The sequence below is a fragment of the Gouania willdenowi genome, chromosome 13 (assembly GCF_900634775.1).
Source record: "Gouania willdenowi chromosome 13, fGouWil2.1, whole genome shotgun sequence".
Classification (NCBI taxonomy): Eukaryota; Metazoa; Chordata; class Actinopteri; order Blenniiformes; family Gobiesocidae; genus Gouania; species Gouania willdenowi.
Genome location: NC_041056.1, coordinates 16,446,400 through 16,461,851, shown reverse-complemented (window position 1 = coordinate 16,461,851; position 15,452 = coordinate 16,446,400). Strand labels below are relative to the sequence as shown.

General features: G+C 37.2%; 1 protein-coding gene across 2 annotated transcripts; it reads left to right on the top strand.

Moving 5' to 3' along the window:
* Positions 1 to 408: 408 nt before the first annotated feature.
* Positions 409 to 14,415, top strand: fxyd6 (FXYD domain containing ion transport regulator 6). Of its 2 annotated transcripts, none has more exons than XM_028464846.1 (8): positions 409 to 596; positions 9,097 to 9,150; positions 10,101 to 10,124; positions 11,175 to 11,210; positions 11,345 to 11,419; positions 11,610 to 11,646; positions 11,751 to 11,800; positions 13,854 to 14,415. In XM_028464846.1, the coding sequence occupies exons 2-8, from the start codon at positions 9,102 to 9,104 to the stop codon at positions 13,889 to 13,891; spliced, it is 309 nt and encodes a 102-aa protein (XP_028320647.1). In that variant the 5' UTR covers positions 409 to 596; positions 9,097 to 9,101; the 3' UTR covers positions 13,892 to 14,415. The 2 variants fall into 2 exon arrangements, with proteins under 2 accessions (XP_028320647.1, XP_028320648.1); XM_028464847.1 differs by lacking the exon at positions 409 to 596 and adding an exon at positions 1,132 to 1,213.
* The last annotated feature ends 1,037 nt before the right edge of the window (positions 14,416 to 15,452 follow it).

Sequence of the window (15,452 nt, the reverse complement as noted above, 5' to 3'; positions counted from 1 at the left end):
ATCTATGCAACGTTAATCAATGCACTGACTAATTACTGTCTTACAACCTCTCAATATTAGGTTTACAATGTAATTGGAAGACAATCGTTTCCTAAATTCTGTCAATGACACATCTTATGCTTTTTGTTGATTTTTCTTTCAATAGAAAAAAAAAAATGAGACACTTTATATAGTCATGTGAAGGAAGCAGAGGTCATTTCTGAGCACTACTGGTATTTTTATAAAAACTGTTTTTGATGGATTGTGTGTGTACGCATACCTTTGTCAATTTTTCATCACTGAGCCTGTTTATAATAAAGATGAAGCAAAAACTCTGATGGAGTGGATAAATTAGTGGGTGTGACGGGGGGGTGATGGCGTGTTTGTGTGTGTGTGTGTGTGAGAGAGAGAAAGAGAGAGAGGCTCTAAAGGCAGCCAGGAAACGCATCTTTTTCCATCACCACGGTTATTTATTTATTTTTTAATCTTTCTTGTAGTAAATGTGTGCAATGTGCATGCACTGACAGATGAATATACGTGACACACTTGTGAGACAGGCTGACTGACTTTTGTGGGCGGATATAGTTTGTTTACCAACGCACAGCTGGAAAAATAAGGTGAGTTTTGTGCGCACACCTGTTACATCTGCATGTAAAATGTGTAATTTTGGAGGATCACATATGGGATCAATGGATGATATAGTGCACATACGTTATGTTGCTGATCGTGAATAAACCGTAAACAAACATAATTGTCTGTTTTTAGGAATGTGTATTTGTATGTGTGTTGAGGGCATGTAGACAGGATTGAGGGTAATATAAAAAAAAACACACAAACACGACATGCCTTTTCTGCAGCCATTGAGGGCGTGTCTTTAATAATATGCATTGGTCAAAAAAAACAAAAAACGATTGCGTTAAATTGACTGTGATGCGCCTTGGGACTGCAAGGACTCCATCACTTATTATTATTATTATTATTGTTATTATTATTGTCTGTGTGTGATGTCAAAATAAATGCCTAGTCAATGCCTAGTGTTCTGATCAGATCACCCACAGGTTGCATTAGTGCGCACACGCATAACAGCAGTGGGGGTGTGTGTCAAACATGATCTCTACCTGTGCGTTAATAAGGTCCGTGTTCTCCTCCGCACGAGGCGCGCAGTTTACAATATCACGACCTCGTGCAACACGTCGCTTTGGGTTGACGGACGAAACCAAAGCTGGATTTCACGGTGGGCTTTAAAGATGAACGCCACACCCATGCAGTGTCAGTCTCTCCACATACTAATGTCTTCGTGTTGTTTAGCATCAGCTTTAGTCCCATCCTTACCCGGCGCCAGAATGTCCAGGCGGAAGGTTACCATGGAGATAAGTGGACACTATGGAAATACTTAAACTGTTGCCATTGCAATGTGTCATAATTACGATGGTAGATATAGGTTTTTTTTTCTTCCCTGCTTTGAGTAAAGCTGTCGTGACCTATTTTGATGACCTATTTTTCACGTGCAGAACACAGTGGAGTGGTGGTTTACACATCTCTCATAGCAAAAGGTCCTGGGTTCAAACCCGGGGAGGAACTTGCGTTCTTTCTTTGTAGAGTTTGCATGTTCTCTCCGTGCATGCATGGGTTAATTCTGGATATAGCTACTCTGGCTTCCTCCTACAATGCAAAAACATGACTGTTAGGTTGACTGGAGTCTCTAGACCAGTGTTTCTCAAGTGGGGGTATGTGTACCCCCAAGGGGTATGCAATAGCACTACAGGGGGTACTTGAGAAGAGTGGAAAATAACATATGAAAGCATTAAAGATATGGGGTTTTTTTATAATGTTTATTTCTAGTTGAAAATGATAATCATAATAATGGTAAAAATGATCTTGATTAGTAACCTGGCTACAGCCACATTGATGTGTAGCCCCTCCCTCTAACTCCAGTTCTCCACATCGATCTGGGTCTGTGTCTGATGAATCCATTCAGAACCAGGGAGGGACATGAACAGAATGCTTGAAGCTGATTGGGCGAAGCGCCTGTCCACCATTATTTGTTTTAGCCAATCACACGGTAACAAATGTGATGTCATCAGCAGCATGGGCCGCAGAGATGCTGCTACAACAACATGGCTCCGCTGGTGAAAACTTTCTTTTGCGATAGTAATGTTGCGGCCATTATGTCGTTGTGTGACTTTTGCCATTTCTGCAAAATGAGTATGCGAGTTAAGGGCACGTTAACCTCCTGCGTTGACATCTTTCTATTTTGATTCAGAGCTATGCTAATAGCGGTAGCCCAGCTAGTTCTCTCCCCGCAACTGCGCATGCGACAGTTTCCGGAAATGACCGGAAATAAAACCTTAAGAAATAAACCTATTCAGGAGGCCTTTATAAGGCGTCCATTTTATTCCCAGAAATTGTTCTGTGCCTTTAGGTCCAAATTGCTGCATGCATGGTTACAATATTACAATTTCATTTAGCAAGCAACATACAACACGAGCAGTTAGGTACTTACTCAACATCCCATAGTGATGGCCCAAGTTGGATTCGAAAAAGATTATAAGCCTACTTTCTTAACCTTTACACTGCCTCCATCACCGCGATGGGCTGTAATCTTTTACATATCAATTCTTTGTTATTTGGGGATTACACATGTAGTTTGGGGCTGATACTTTATGTCTATAAGCAAAACTTCTTGTTTGATTTATATTAAGATTAAAGATTAAGATTAAATCGGGCTTTCGCCTTTAATTGGCCATGTAATGTTAGTACATTATTGGAATTTGTCTTCTGCACTTAACCCATTCCTGAGGAGCAGTCGGCAGCCATTTTGCGGCGCCTGGGGAGCAGTTCGGGGTTAAGGGACTTGCTCAACATCCCACAGTGACGGCCCCGGTGAGGCTTGAACCGGCAACCCTCCGATTACAAGCCCAGCGTCCTTAACCACTAGGCCACCACTCCCCATATATACTGTGTATGAAAAAAAGTAAAGAATGTAGATCTGGCATCGAGGGATGGAACGATGCACTGAGCTCACGCTACGATAGAAGACAAAAATGGGCTCATGATAATGCGCTTTTTTTTGTAAAAGAAAAAAGATGGAAACAATAACTATGTTTTTATTTGAATTAACCTCTGGACATACTTTCATACTTACAGCTCTCTCTACCCTCAAAATATCACTCAACTTGTACCCTCAACCTAACATGTTGTGACATTTTAATATCATATGTTGTTATATTAATAGTGCACGTATGACATTTTTGTCCTAACTTTCAAGCATGCATTTAAAATAAACAATCTGGCCTACATGAGAATACTGCTTAAAAATGTTAAGCAGTAAACCGAAAGCTTTAGTGTTTTAATGTAAGTGTATTTTACCTTTGGATGTTATTTGTGATTACATGATATGATGTCAAGCAGATTACTAAAGTGGAGATTAATTGCAGAGCAAAAAAAATAAAAACACTATGGAGATATCTGGACAAAATATGTGATGAGAAGCAGAAGTGTCACTTTGACTCTGAAACAGACACCAGTCACTGGGGCAGTCCTAAACAGGTCAATAGACACGATAGAAGGCACTTGATTTGCCATAACACATTTTAAACACCAGGGGAGAAAATAAGTCCAGGATTGACTCAGATAATAAATAAACAAAAGAATATTAACTGAGCTCCTGAATGAATTGCTCGTACAGCTGAGCTTGGCACTTTCCTAGCTTGGCTGGAAAAGTTGTCTCAGGTGAAGTGGGCTAAACCTTTATAAAATAGGCAGGACAGTCACTATCGAGAGAGAGAAGAGAGAAAAAATACTGAAAAATCCTGGACAAGCCCCCAATTGTTTCGTTGATGGGGTACAACAATAAACCAAGTATTTATTAACAAACAAAAGTGCAAAAGGATTAATAGAAATCTGTCCCAAACAGCTCTTACCTGCCTTTGTTTACACACCTGAAATGAGAACGCACTGACACTGGATAAAACACACAGACATGGTCAAACTTCAGAAAATGTGTCTATTAACATAGCTCTCAATGACAACAAAGATTCGCTTCACTTGGCCTTTTCTTGCAAATCAACATTTTGATTAATAAAGAAGCGTCAAGTTTAAAAATAAGCCAAGGACTAATCTGAGTCTTAGACGTCAGAAAATATTAAGAGGCTTGTTTAAATATTCAAGCTAGTTATAAGAAAATGTGATTCAGGCTAATGGCAAGATTTAATTGTTAGACATGAAGTCATGAGGAAAGAAAGACGAAAATCTAAATATGGTGAAGAACAGGTTTGTCAGAAGTGGAAGGAACGTCAATTAGGACTATATTGACGCAGTTGTCTTTTGTTTCTGTGTGAGTTTTTATTGGTCCAAATGCACATTGGGCTGCTCTAATTGTCCTTTAGATAGGTTGGGAACATGTATGATTTCTTTTCAAAACAAAAAAACTTTTCAACTGATCTCTGGTTATCGTGAAGATAAAGAATTTGGAAAACACACATTCAAAACCTTTTAAAGCTCCACTAATGTCATGTGTCCTGCATAGGAGCCAGTCTATCAAGGGAACAAATACACTTCTTGAAGCTAAGTATCGTAGTTGATGTTCAGTAATATATTCATATCTAGTGCAACAAGCTTTACCATATTGCATTATTTCAAACAATAACTGACAGGTGTTATTTGCTTAGAACAGAAATATCATGGGACCAGTGACGTGCCGTGACCTCTAGGGTTGGGTAGGCACGTTGCAAACTGAGACCACCAATGACAATTTCATATGTTTCTCCTGACAAGTGTTAATTCAATTCAATTCAACTTTATTTGTATAGCGCAATTTCCAACAAAGTCATCTCAATGCGCTTATCAAAATATAAAATTCATAATAAGAAAGAAAAAACCCAACAAGATCCACATGAACAAGCATTTAGCCATCTATCAAAATCAACATCGTAAAACACCATTAAAGAAACATAAACAATTATTTAATATAGCCTCCATACTCTCCCAACAAGATATATCGCAGCACATCCGTTGTTTGTGTTGGAAACACAGGAACACAGAGAAAACAACTCAGAACAGCCTCAATGAGGAGCATCCACAAAGCAAATCCTTCCTTTTGTATCATTCACTGTGAAAAGTATGAAACATGTTCTGACCTTATCTTTGCTGAAGGTCTGGTAGCTCAGGTGTTGGTCTCCATCTTTTAAAAGCTGTCGTTTTTCCTCAAAAAAAAGTTTCTCTATTGTCTCTTGCGCTGTCATCCTGTCTGTAATGTTATCCCGCCCACTCGCTAGAGCGAGAGAGAACGTAGCAGCAGCGGTCACATGGGATCAATTCACCAATGCACTGTGAACGTACGTATAGCATTTAGCATAGCATGGTTACATCCAAAGGCAGCGTAGAGAGCTGCCTTTGGACATAAATGGTTGTCATCAAACTTATAGGTACTGTAGGCTATTGGAAATGGAAAAATAAATAATTTATAATTATATTATAATTAAAACAAATATTGAAAATATCAATTCAGCCTTGGGTAGGCACTGCCTACCTTGCCTACCCTGACTGCACATCACTGCATGGGACACTGGTGTGTGTAGTTGGGTGTGGCTGCCTGAACCATTTGCACAAAGGACTGCCCTGATCATCTGATTATGTTTGTCTTTCATGAACCTATTTTCTTTCTAAATAATACCTTTGAACCTTCCCTTCAAATCTCATATCAGAGCTCGAACCTTATTTGTTTAATATCTGGGGACTTTAGAGGACTCTGCTCCATGTGCCTGCATCATTGTCTTGCTTCCATTGACCTATTGTTTGATGTGTAATTGCCTGGCTCTTTCCCGCTGATCAAATTTCCTTCATCATAAATTCTGACTTTGTTATTGGTTCTTCCGTTAATACTACAAATGTCACTCATAATTTAAAATAATCCTATTCATATCCTTTGCCTCTCGCCACCCAGACGCTGTCTGTTCGTTACAGGAAACAGCCTGTTTGGGGCTGTATTTCCCTTTATTAAAAAGATAATGTACCTCTATGTTGTCTGTCTGTTAAAAATATTGTATTACCAAAGGCAAAACATTTTAGGAAGTAAACACAAATACAATGAGAAAACATAGGTTTGATATACATATATAATAAAAACGACAATATAAAATAAATCCTGAACATGTCTTTCAAAAGATACACAAGAAATTCAGTCTAAATTGTGTATTCCGATTAATAACAATTGGATTTATCAAATCATTTTGGTCCCTCCAGAGTCAGAGGAATTTTTCTAAATGACAGTTGCTCTTAGATTTGCATTATCATTCCCAACTGCCTCAGTGAAATCAGGTGGGGAAATAAACAATGTACACTTTTCTGATGACCTTCCATGCCCATAATTCATGACTCAGTCTATCTATTAGTTTTTTAGTGATAGTCTTGATCATTTTAAATTGAAAAAGCTGAATTAATGCACTTAATTCCATATTACTCAGGCTACATGTAGAGCCAGTAGAATATTCTTTGGTAACATTTTGTACGGAGGAGTGGACAAGGGGATCTCAATGCAAATTCCATGCATCCATATGTTTCTCAAACAATATTCCCTATAATAAACGATCATAAAAATGTTGTGTTACAAATCCTAAATACAGAAAGCTTTAGCAAACAGTACAATTTAGTAATAATTATCAAGAAATTGTGGCATCAGTTAGTTTGATAAAAAAATACGGGTGTTGCATTGCCATGTGACACTCCCAAACATTTCACAGCAGCAGAGTCGCTGAGCTCTTATCCACCACCTGCTGATGTGAGAGTTATGTAATCGATTTACCAAATGCATTTTATAGCAGAGAACCTGCAATGACACACAGAAACTCAAAGGAAACAATCAGGACAAATGGAGTAAAATGTTTGGCACACAACACACCATTACAGGTCACTGCATGCTTGTGTGTCCCAGTACAGGCTTAAAAAAAACACTAATCTAAGCACCAAAATACCACACTGACTGTCTGGAATACACTCCAGAAACACTCATGTTTGATTTATACAAATAAGATGTATAGCAACATATTGGAGGCTGAAATTTTTCTTTCAAAACACAAAAAAGTAATAGAGATATACTGTATAAAAATGTTCCTAGTAGTTGGCTATGGCAGCATGTGCTTTTGAAGACATGCAAATGAACGTCTATGTTTTAAAGTAATGGCCCAAAGACTGTAAAACGGTCCTTGAAGGAGAACGTGTCAAAATGCGAGTGCCAAACCAGCAATGACAGCCTGTCTTACAGCTCTGCAAAGCAGCTCCAAGACTTGTGAAAATGTGGGCAAAAAATAGTCATCTGTGTTTACTTACATTACCATAATGCTTGCTAGTATAAACATAGATGACCCATTTGACTGCTGTTTTTCTTTTTCTTTCTCACCTTCTATGTACGAGTGCAAATCACCATCTATTAGGTCCCACGACTTGATTCATTGATAGCGTTCGAGGCTTTCCACCAATCAACACCCCAAATAAATGGATGAAATAGATGTATTTTTCCTAATGTGAAAATGTAACGGCCATCTCTTCAAACACTGTGCTTCATTCTACATCACTAAAATATGATGAAACTGATATATTCAATGACCTTGAGATTATGAGATGGACGGAATACACTAATAAAACCAAACACTTCCCTCTCGGTAACACCCTCATTGCTCCTGAGGTTTTAAGTTGTACTGCGGTTTTAGATTGCTCATAAAATCAAATCTATAACATGCTGGGATGCTAACTCCAACTCTAAGGGAATGCTACAGTCGATACCACTAGCCGTTCAAGAACATTCAGTTTTTATGAGTGCACTTTACTTTATATCACTCATAGAGCTATAGAAAAACAGTAAATGGACATAAAAACCAAGCATTTCGATAAACGGAAAGAAATAAAAGCTGACTGAGTAAATGTGATGCAGTGCCAAATGACAGAAGTGGAAACATTTCCACTTGAAACTGCAAAACACACTGTCAGATTCTGTCACTTCATTACGATTGGTTGATATCCACAAAGCAAATGCATTAATTTGTAGGTTAAGGCTTAAGGGCTTCAGGACTTGAACCTATGATATACTAGCTCAAGGAACTAATAGCACAACTTTTTCAACATAGCACTTTCTATGCTGATGCAACTTAAAGTGCTTGACCTATGCTGTATTATTAATGCTTTCAAACTGCTACAGTGCAACAAAGCCACCCACCACCACACCAACCTTTGGTCATTCATTTCTCTATGCACACTACACAGTGCTGGCTTAGTGCTAACATGGTACACCTTCCACAGGTCACCAGTTCATCACAGTGATAACTCGTTAAGCGGAGCACACACACACACACACCTTCATTCCTATTATTCGATTAGAGACTCCAAACAACCATTTTTACACCACTTTTTATCTGATGATATTATGGTTCTCAAACCCCACCAATCACGTGTTTACACAAGTCAAGATGGCCAAAATATGGATTTGTGCCTCATGTAGCAAGTTTTGACCTAAAATACCCCCTGCAAAATATAAACTGTTTCATGCATTGTGTAGTTGTGCATTCGCCATATCTTTGCTAAGAAAAATGCTAAATCAAACTGTTGGAAATTGTGATATAAGGGCTGTTTTTTTCTTAACCTGTGCAAAAGAAGAAATAAAACTCTTTGCCACTTGAAACCAAAAATCTGCCATCTCCTAATATTATAAACACTTTTTACATCAGATAGAGTTTGTGAGTGAGTGTGCAGCAGCGGCTCATCCGAAAATAGGCCAAGGTTGTGGAATATCCACAGGGATGAAGAAGTAATCTCTGCCAGGAAAAATGAACATGCATGGCACAGAACTGAAATCACTCAGCAGGACAAAAGCTACAACTGCAGGTGCTTTAGTTTTATCTCCGTGGTTTGATGCTTGTGTTTGAAGGTGTGATCCACCTTTCCTTATTAATGGATGTGTTTGTGTGTCTGTTATTGTGTCCCAAATTTAAAAAGCAAGCTGGTAATGTGTCAGATTTATGTAACTTCAGAGATTTTTCTCTTGGGCTTTCTTTCTTTCTTTATTTCTTTCTTTTTTATTCTTCTTTCTTCTTTCTCACCTCCTTCTTTATTACTCTATGTCAACAGTTGCCATGGAGACTATTTTGCTCTTCCTCTCTTCACTTCTGGTATGCGTGGCTGGTAAGTGCCCCCCACTTATGATGCACACATATGCACACACTAATGCAGAGCTAGACAGCTTTTATCACAGCGGAGCCACGAAAATGTGTTCGTTTGATCAGAGGGTCACATGACCAACATTCATGTCAGCATTTAGAATATTGATGGATCTGAGAATTAATACAGGAAATAACATAGTTAGAGTTTTTATAGTCATTTTGTGTGTATTTCTGTCAGTCTGTGTATGTGTGCATTTCTGTAGTCCTTTTGTTTATTTTTCCTTAAAAATATTTGTTTTTTGGAGTCATATTGTGTATTTGTGCTGCCGTTTTGCATTTTGTTTTGTAGTAATTTTTGAGTATTTCTGTCGTCGTTTTGCTTGTTTGTTGGTACTGTGGGATTGTTGAGCCATTTTTTGTGTATTTTTTGTCTTTTGTGTACTTTTGCTGACATTTTCTGTAATTTCGTATAATTTCCTAAGTAATCTTGTGTATTGCTGTTGTCGTTTTGTTCATTTTTGTAGTAGTATTGTGTGTTTTTGGAGTATTTTCTGTGTTTTTCCTCTTGTCTTTTACTGTATTATCCTGCAATGTTGTAATTTTGTACATTTACTTTGGGGGCCGCATAAAAATAGACGGGCCACCAGTTGCTTACGTCTGCACTAAAGCTTTTTAGACTCATGGGTATTGATCATGCAGCGTCACAATGCAACCATAAGGGGACAGTGTTGGGGAAGGTAAAGGTATTTAAAAGGACAGATACTGAGGGTATTAAGATTGTGGATTTGTTTGTAGCTTTCACAAGTCATTTGTGGAATTATAATTTAAAAAAAAAAACATAAACAAAAAAAATAACCGATACGTTATGTGAGATTTGCTTTGTGCAGAAATGCTGTATGAAACTTCCTGCCTATCTGTCTTCTCTGTGTGTCTGTTACTTTTTTTAAACTCTGTTCATATCCTCTGTTACAGCTGTAGCAGACCCCAGTGTACAAGGTGAGGAGCTTTTGTTGTGGTCAAACTTCAGTCCCAGTAGTCGCAATGTTCATGTAGTATTTCTGACAATTACTCTTCCATTTAAGCAGATTTTTATCGAACCCGAGTCAAACTCAAAGCAAAATCAAACCCTTTAGAGCAGCAATTCTCAACTGTTGGGTTTGGACCAAAAGTGGGTCGTGGACCTGTACTGGATGGGTCGCGGACAGCTGGTCAAAAAATAAATAAATACTTAATGTCTCTCATGTTTGACTTTTATTTTATTTTGAAAGAAAGTTTTCTTGTGACAGGCATGCTGTGAATTGCATGTTGCACAGGAAAATATATAGATTTTTGTTTTAAAAAAGATTATATATGTGTGTGTTTTTAACAGCTATCTTTTAAAAAACTAAATTTAGTTTGTTGAATTAATGACCAGTTGATAACCCAGGCGCTTTAGAGCATCCAATTTGGCCTAAAATGATAGAGAAAACATGAATTATTGTGTAAAATACCAAATAATTCAGTTATTTGCTATCAATATCAATAGATGTTTCAAATATCAATGAAACATCTATTGATATTTGCAGGAGCTCACAGATTTCCCATGGTTATATTTACAGCAACTTTATTTTGTCTTCTTTTTTGAAAGAATATATTATGGTTTCAACTTTTTTTTCAGGAAATTTGATCTCTTGGTGACTGAACTAAAATGAGTTTGACGTACTTGTTATAAAACAATAACGAAATGAGATGGTGAGGTCGCTCTTTAGTTGGACCAGTTTTCTTTTGCTAGAACATAGAGTTATTATTATTAGTGCATTTCAAAATGCAAGTGGATAAAATGTACAGTAGATGTGTTGGGAGTGTTGGGGTAAACCTATAGCCCAGTCAAGACAATTATCAACCTTGTTTTTCTTACATTTCTGAATTACATTTTAAAATGAAAGGAAGGATTCAAAAATACTACTAGTAAAACAAAAACAGGTATTCTAATGATTTGCTCCTAGAATTGTACTTTACAGTTCACAGTGTGCCTCTAAACGTGTGATTTCTATTCTGTTCGTACAGATGGCGAAGAGAAAGAAGAGAACCCATTTATTTATGGTGAGTATCTCTCTGAAAATATCGAATGGTTGAGAGAACAGTAATGGTTTCTCTCAAAAGCAGCAAAGCCATTTTGACATTCAAGCAACAATTGAATTTGTCTCCTGCTCTTGTGTCTCTGGTTTATTCTACAGACTATGAGAGCCTGAGGATTGGAGGGTTGGCGCTTGCTGTGGTGTTGTTTACGCTGGGCATTCTTCTAATTCTCAGTGAGTGAGCTTGTCACTGTATGTCTACGTCTATATAATTCTATTATGTGCACATGCCCTTTGTTAGAATAAAGTGAAGCATAACTAAAAAAATGTATTTCAACTCCATACTCTCTTTACAATTCATCTTAATCATCAGATAACTGATGATATAATGATAGGTGATATGTACCACTTCATATGTTTCTAGGTCGACGATGTCGCTGCAGTATTAATCAGAAACCCAAGTATGTTTCTTTTCACGTACAACTGAAAAAAATTACTGTTTCAGTTCCTATTGGTTACACACCATTTTATGGTTACTATGCCAACCTGTGTATTCTCTATTAAGGGTCCCCGGAGACCAAGAGGCGCAGGAGGAGAATCCGATTGTCTCCAAGGGTAAGATACATGTCTCACCTCTGCCTCACCTCCTCACTCATATTTATTATTGAGTTTCCCCAATGGGAGCCGACATCACCAAGAGGAAAGCTGATACACTGCACTCACTCGTCGTTTAAATATTCAATCACCTGATGGACATTTTTCTTGATATCGTTCCAAGTTGTTTAAGGTTTCAGTTAAAATGTAGTGTTTGTATTTGACACACAAGTCACAATATATTAACCAACATCCATAACAGACATTACCAGCAGCTATTAAAAAATAATCAATATTATGCAAAAGGTCATTATAACAGTATCAGAATCAGAATCAACTTTATTTGTCATTGCACATGCTACAGAGCAACAGAAGAACAAAATTACATTTCAGTTTCATCTCGTCCAAGAAACATGAAAAGACAATCACATATAACATGGGAGGACAGGGGTAGGAGAACTGTGGGTCACCACAAGGGCAAGAGTTTTGATGAAAAGTGGGAGAAACAGGAGGACAGGAGCGAGGAAAAGGCAGGTTCTCAACTGAATTCCCTATTGGGGAGGACAGTATAGAACTAGGAAAAAAACCTCCTCAGCGTACATGCAATACACAGTCACAATAAAAAAGTCTGGAACATAGCTTGTGGGCGCTTCACCCGCCCCTCCTGTAGCTTGCAGGAAGGGAGGGTGGACGGAAGGCCAACGAAAACGTTGAAATATAATCTTTCGCTTCATTCTGATACAGTTAGATGACGTGTGACAACCTTGAGTAGATCTGGTTCAGAAAACAAAGTTACAGGTGGTGGTGGGGAAGAGGAGGACGAGGGGACGGAGCGTCTTTCTGCACAAACATCCTGGTGGATAGATGAGACAGTCTTGGACGGCAGGCTGTAGGGAGCCAATGATGATAAGCGATTTGTTTTTGATTCAGGCTAGCACAATTTCGATAGCCCTGAGTCAGTAATGATGTTACATAACATAAAGATCATGTACTGAAGAATAAATGTAACAACTAATTAACCAATCCAAATAATCAGCATTACAGTGATGAGATATAAAAACTCAATATTTAAGTATTGAAATGAATAAGAATATATTGCTGTACCTACTTATTTGTTTATATACTGAAATACTAAACAGAAAATGACTATAACAATGGAATACAAAGGTTAATAGTTCATTTTAGCTTCAACAGTCCTGTTTCTCCAAACGGTGATAGAGTTTGATAGAGCTTGCTCTGACTTGTAAAGTCTTTAACCATTTAGTCAATAGGGACATGAAAATAAGGACAAAAATATACTAAGGAGCTAACTTAAATCTGATTGGTAAAAGCAACATCAATACCACTTTAGGCCTTAAGGCTGGTTTTATTAATCTAATCTAGGAGAAGAGGAAAAAAGAGGGAAAAACAGTAGAATTTTAATTTTTTAATTATTATTTTTGTTATTTGATAATAATCTGCGACTGATCTGATGTCCTCTCCAGTGTGTACCCTGTCCTATGCTTTATATGAGCTTGTTTTTGTTTTTTTTACTCTTTATTTATGCAATTTACAAATAATATCAAACAAAACAGAACAGAACAGCAGGGTGTTATAATTACAAAGATTCCAATTCACACTTGCGTCTTTTAGATTGTCCATTTTTTCCATTTCTCATCAAAATTAGCAGATTTCAGTCTTATGTAGTGAGTGATTTTTTCCATCGCAAAGATTTCTTCTTTTATCTCTTCCCATTGTGACAAAGTTAAAGTGAGACTCTTCTGCCAGTTTCCTGTAATGTTATTTTTTTTTTTTTTTGCTGGCCATCAACATAACTTAATATGAGCTTATTTAATCAAGTAAAAAAATATAAAATAATTTAAAAAAAATTGTTAAGGTGATCAGAAAATGCTACGGCAGTCCACCATTGTATAGCAATTGTAATTTACTCAAATTTACTGTAAGATTTCCAAAAAACCAATAACACAATTATGATCTAAAAAGGCAGGAAAGAAAGAAATGTCTGTGGGTATTCTAAATGTCACATTATTACATTGGTGTTTTCACACAATCTCTTGTCCTTGACCTCTTTTAGCTGCAGCAGCTGACAAAGAAACTCCAGCAGAGAACTGAGAATCTTCCTTCAAGACCTGACTGCCTTCTAAAATATTGACTAATTTATTACATATTTAGCTACACTAATAGTTGAGAGATTAATGGGGCAATGTTAATGGTTATTCAAAAGCGTAAGAGGGGAGGTGAATGTGCAAACGTGTGATTTGTACTGGAATCTTGTGCTTGTCCTTTGCTGCAACTGTGACAGTCCCTCTCGTCCATTCCCGTGCCTTCATGTGATTCTGTCTCTCACTCCAGTTTGTTGTATTACCCAGTAGCACCTTTGACACACGCTCATCGTTTATAAAACCCTTAAATCATTTTATTTTAATTGATTGATCTGTTTTACTTTGTGTTTTCTGTCTGTTGCTTTCAGGATGTTACTTGTTTACTGCTTTGTAGTTCTCTGTTTGTCACATTGAGAGTTTATATGGTGAAGAAAATAGATATTTATAATTTATATAAGTGTAGGAGTATATACTGTATGTACTAGTACATATTAAATTTACACCTTTTGTTCATGTTTATTTTGTATGATTGGTTGCATGCACATGTATATTCTGATTATTTTATTTCTAAGAACCGACTATAAGACAGTCTTTCCTACCATAGCTTCTAGCTGTTTTCAAGTATCTACTACTACCACAGTGTTTTACCAGCTTAGGTAATGGGAGCCAGTGGTGCCTTCAAAAGGCGCCATTGGCTCCATAAGGATTACCCAGTCCCCAGCAGGCTATGATTACTGTCCCCATACGCACTCATCAGAGCCACAAATCTGTAAAGCCATAGTAATTTCCTCTTCTTCTTCTTATTCTTCTTCTTCTTCTTCTTCTTCTTCTTCTTCTTCTTCCTCTTCCTCTCTTCTTCTTCTTCTTCTTCTTCTTCTTCTTCTTCTTCTTCTTCTTCTTCTTCTTCTTCTTCTTCTTCTCTTCTTCTTCTTCTTCTTCTTCTTCTTCTTCTTCTTCTTCTTTCTAATGACCATTGCATTCAGTTTCTTTTAAATCATCGCGTTTTGGGTGACTGCACAATAGCGAGGTTGAGAAAAAAAAAGCAAATTTTATTTCACGTCAGGCGAATTGCATTTTAATATCTAAATGCAAGTCCAAACCTAAGAGAGAGTTAAGTTATGAAAGGAGCAGGTCAGGCTTTCACACACTTCCCAAGTCCTTTCCTGTTTTAATGCAACTGCTATGTGCATTTTACGCATGAGGCCTTGTTATGTAACAACCTGTTGTGCTTTGGCATAAATAAATAAATAAAAATGTCTTAACACCAAATGACTTTTTTTTTTAATAATTGTTCCCCCATTTACATCCCATTCCTGAACATGCTTTATGTATTAAGAGTGTGTTCTAAGTCTATCACACATTTACACCTTTTACCAATTTACCACAGTTACCAATTAACAAACACATATGCCTTTGAACTGTAGGCAAAAAAGCACAACATGTTGAATCAATACAGGAAGGCAAAAAAAAAAAAAAATCAAAATGAGGTCTTCCTGCTTGAGGCAACATTACTAGTAATCATCACCTTTTCACTGATTCATATTTTATGACTCATTTACCAATAGAATAGG